The sequence below is a fragment of the Rattus norvegicus genome, chromosome 15 (assembly GCF_036323735.1).
Source record: "Rattus norvegicus strain BN/NHsdMcwi chromosome 15, GRCr8, whole genome shotgun sequence".
Lineage (NCBI taxonomy): Eukaryota > Metazoa > Chordata > Mammalia > Rodentia > Muridae > Rattus > Rattus norvegicus.
The window spans coordinates 50,882,768-50,886,559 of record NC_086033.1 but is presented as its reverse complement, the minus strand read 5'-3'; the positions used below and the strand labels follow the sequence as shown (position 1 = coordinate 50,886,559).

The window sequence follows — 3,792 nt, the reverse complement described above, 5'->3', positions numbered from 1 at the left end:
TCCCAGACCTGTCAGCAGTGCCAGCCCTTCCTTTTGTCCTGTTCTTCCTTATGTATGAAAAGCAGATGCCCCTTGATCTCCTGTGCCTACAGGGACCCCAATGGGCACAAAGCCAGCAGAAAGTCCTGTGAAAGAAACCATGATCTTCAGCTCTCGTGGTCTTTTAAGTAGGGTTTGGGATTTAATGCTAAGTATTTTTAAATTAAAGAGATAGCGTTTCTAGTTTTTTTTTAAGTATGTCATATTTTTAAAGGAAAGAGATGAGTTGCTAGGTTTTTTTTAAGTATGTCATTTAGTCAATTCATAATCTGTCTGAAGCTAGTTAGTTATTAAACTGGGAAAGATAAAACTTGGGAGGTGGTGGGAGCAAATCTTACACTAAATAAGACAGGCATATATGAAAACAATGAACTGAGGAGTCCTGTAAGAAAGAACAAGAAATAAAAGAATAGAAGGAAGATCCTTTGTTTAAAAATGATGGCACCTCTGTCATAATGAGGTGTGAATTCTCAGACCAGGGAAGCTGCAGGATCTCCTGAGTCTAAGATCTCCCCTCCCCCTTCACTGGTAATAAAATGTCATGACCGAAGCAGCTCACCTGGAGTTTGGAAACCCCATAGGCCCTTGTCTTGGACAGGAAGTCTGTTCTGAAGCCCACCCCTGCAGGCAAACTGTTTACACAGCTTGTCTTAACCCCCTTCAGTATATGTACCCTGCTGCACTCAGGCTGCCCTGTAAATCCTTGGATTGGCACATCACTGCAAAAGGAGTAAGAAGTTGAAAATGCCACCTTCCAGCCCCTTCATGTCCTATGCCAACCTGCTTAATCACTAAGGTTTTTTCTCCCCTTCTTCAAATCTCCCGTTTACCCTCACTTTTACAAGGGCAGAGGGAAACTCTGGTCAGAGTCCAAGGCCAACAAGAGACTTTTAAACACAAGTTTAATTCAAGAGGAAATCCTCATCTAAGGGGCCATCCCTCCCCTTGCTTGGCCCTTTCATGATACCCAGTTATGGGAGAGGATGAAATTGCAGCAACAGAATTCTTAGGAACGATGTAGCCATTGCAGCCATAGCCACTCTAAGCTCTGGAAATAAGACTTGAACTTGTCTAGCTCTCTCTAAACAGGGAACTGACAGCCGTGACCTACAGAACACTTGGAACTGTGACTACATAATAAAATGTCCACTGCCCCAGATCTTTCATTGGCCACCAGAGAAGAATCGGAGTATTCCCTGGGAACACCCAACAGTTTGTGTCTGTACACTTCTTGCTTTCAACTCCTTGACATCAGCCACTCTGGCTTTTTCCCAGGGACCCCCAGGGAAGGCAGTTTCTGATCTATGCAGTTGTCATCTGAACTGTTGTTACCAGAAAGTTGGATGCCAGCTGCCCAGACAGTATAGGTAGGGGTAGTAGGGGTAGCTAGCATACACGGAGACCAAGGAGGCCCTGGATAGGCTGTCATCTTTCAGGGTTGGCAAAGACAATGTGGAGTTCTTCTCCAAGACTCCCAGGTCTTCTGACAGCTGCCTTCGCTTAGTCTTGTAGCGTCTGTTCTGGAACCATATTTTTACTTGGGTTTCGGTGAGTTTGAGGTTCTTGGCCAGGTGAGCCCTTTCAGGGGCGGACAGGTACTTCTGATGGCTGAACTTCCTCTCCAACTCAATCACCTGAGTGTGAGAGAAAGCAGCCCGGGAACGCTTCTGTGGCTGCTTGGTGACCTGGGGGGCACTTGATAAGACTGGAGTATGTTCACAGTCCAACAGATAAGTCTCAAAATGTGCATCTGGAGAAGAACAGAGGAGAGAAGAAAAGAGTTACATGTTAGCCCAGAATTCAAGCCACCTTTCTGTGTTCAGCTAGGGAACAAAAAGCCCACTGTCATCTGGATACATTTTGCTTTGTTCGCATGACTAAGGAACTACCCCGAAGAAGCAAGTAGGTTTTTATACTATGTATTCGCCTCTAATAATCAGTGTGAAGTACACGTAGTTGAACTTTCTGCCTTGTTTTACATCAGTGAAACGTGGATCCTGGATGTATGAGGTAAAGAGAGGTGGGTGACGTGCCAACAGGGAAGACCGAGGCATCGAGGCATTGTGGGGACATTTAAGTGGGTGACTGAGGTTTGTGGAGATGAGCAGGTAGCCTGGGATGGTGAACAGATCATTTTCTGCCCTAGTCCCCTTTCTGTGACTGTGGCTTAGTTACCAGCATGGAAAATGGTTGGGGCTGGGGTGGGATAAAGGCGTAATCGATCCTATTTCTAAAGTCCTAAAGGAACATCAATAATTTTATGGCTTGTGGAATGGAGACCTAAGGAACCTAGGAGTGGCCTTGATTTATTGATGGTTACCGTTAGTTCTAGTAGCCAGTGGTAAAATGGCTGGAGCCCCTGGAAAAGAGTCAAGCCTATGACAAAGTTATTAGCTGCCCTCAGGGTTGATGCTCAAGGTGGCTCGGTGCAGAGGACCCTGAGGTCCTTCCTGTGGCCATTCCCCCACCCCCACTCCCGGATGCCTGTATCCAGAGCTCGTGGCCATCAGCCTGAGAGCGTCCTCTCCTGTGGAGCATGCCCTTTGGTCTATTCCACTTACCTGACTCGGTTTCAGCCCGTGTCTCTGTGGGGCTCGACCGGATACCTGGCGGGTCCTCCAGAGTCACACTGCTACCCTCTGCTTCGTCGAGCTCTGAAGCAGAATCCCTCTTAGGGTCTGGTTGGCACTGGTGCTGCGGGGTGCTCGGCTGTCCCCCACGCCGCTCTGCGTGGTCCCGCAGGATGTCCTGGATGAGGAAGGACGTGAGCCGCTTGGACTGCGTGGGTGGCGCTGCCCAGGGACTGCGACCACCCGCCTCCAACCGTGCCTCTTGGGGCTCCGCTACCCTAAGCATCCCGCCTCCACTGCGCGCCGCTTTTGCTATCGCTAGGTCGCGCGCACTTATAGCCATGCTGAGCGCCGCGCCGCCCGCCCATTGGCCGCGGGAACACGGCTGCGCCCCGATTGGCTGCGGTGGGCTCCAGGTGACCCCCCAAGAGGCGAGCCCTGCGCGGAGTAGGCTCCAGATGCGCTCTTAGCCTTTCCTGGTTATCCCCTCATTCCCTTTCCCAGATGAGCCACAGACCCCAAACTCTTACTGGATTCGCGATGTGGAAGACCTGCGAGTAGCTCTCATAGATCGGTAAAACGTCCTGGCCCACTGAGCTGAGCAGGCAGGTCCTTTCACCTACCCCAATTGTGTTCAGATAGCAAGAGAGATTGATAACAAAGTCAGACCTATCTACTGAGTGGTTCTAGGTCTGACAATCAGGCTCACGATGGCCCCACGCTGGATTCCCAGCTGGACACATGTGGACAACCAGCAAAAGTATATTAGGGAAGGTCAAAGTTGTATAGCAGTGTTTCATTTCCTGAGTTGACCATATGCTGTAACGCCAGTAAAGAATATACTTAAGAAATAAACACTCAAGCTGTATTGGGTGGCGTGTCTTTAATCCCAGCGAAGACAGGCAGAGGTAGGTGGATTTCTGTGATTTGGAGGCCAGCCTGGTTTACACAGGGAGTTCCAGGACAGCCAGGCCTACATAGTGAGGCCCTGTCTTTGTTTACAAACAACACACACACACACACACACACCACCACCACCACCACCACCACCACACAAACTAAAGTGACAAAAGAAACGAACACTCAAGTCGGGGCTCCCCATGTCTGTCACTTAAGTGTCACGTGGTTCGGGGCACTGCTTTGGGTTGGTAAACAGACCCTATCTGATAAAAGAAATTTGCTA

At 49.3% G+C, this 3,792-nt stretch overlaps 1 protein-coding gene across 1 annotated transcript; it reads right to left on the bottom strand.

The window, feature by feature from the left end:
• Window positions 1–306: 306 nt before the first annotated feature.
• On the bottom strand, window positions 307–2,899 carry Nkx3-1 (NK3 homeobox 1). Its single transcript, NM_001034144.1, has 2 exons — window positions 2,601–2,899; window positions 307–1,789 (listed from the first exon to the last, which is right to left on the bottom strand). The coding sequence occupies exons 1-2, from the start codon at window positions 2,893–2,895 to the stop codon at window positions 1,368–1,370; spliced, it is 717 nt and encodes a 238-aa protein (NP_001029316.1). The 5' UTR covers window positions 2,896–2,899; the 3' UTR covers window positions 307–1,367.
• Between the last annotated feature and the right edge of the window lie 893 nt (window positions 2,900–3,792).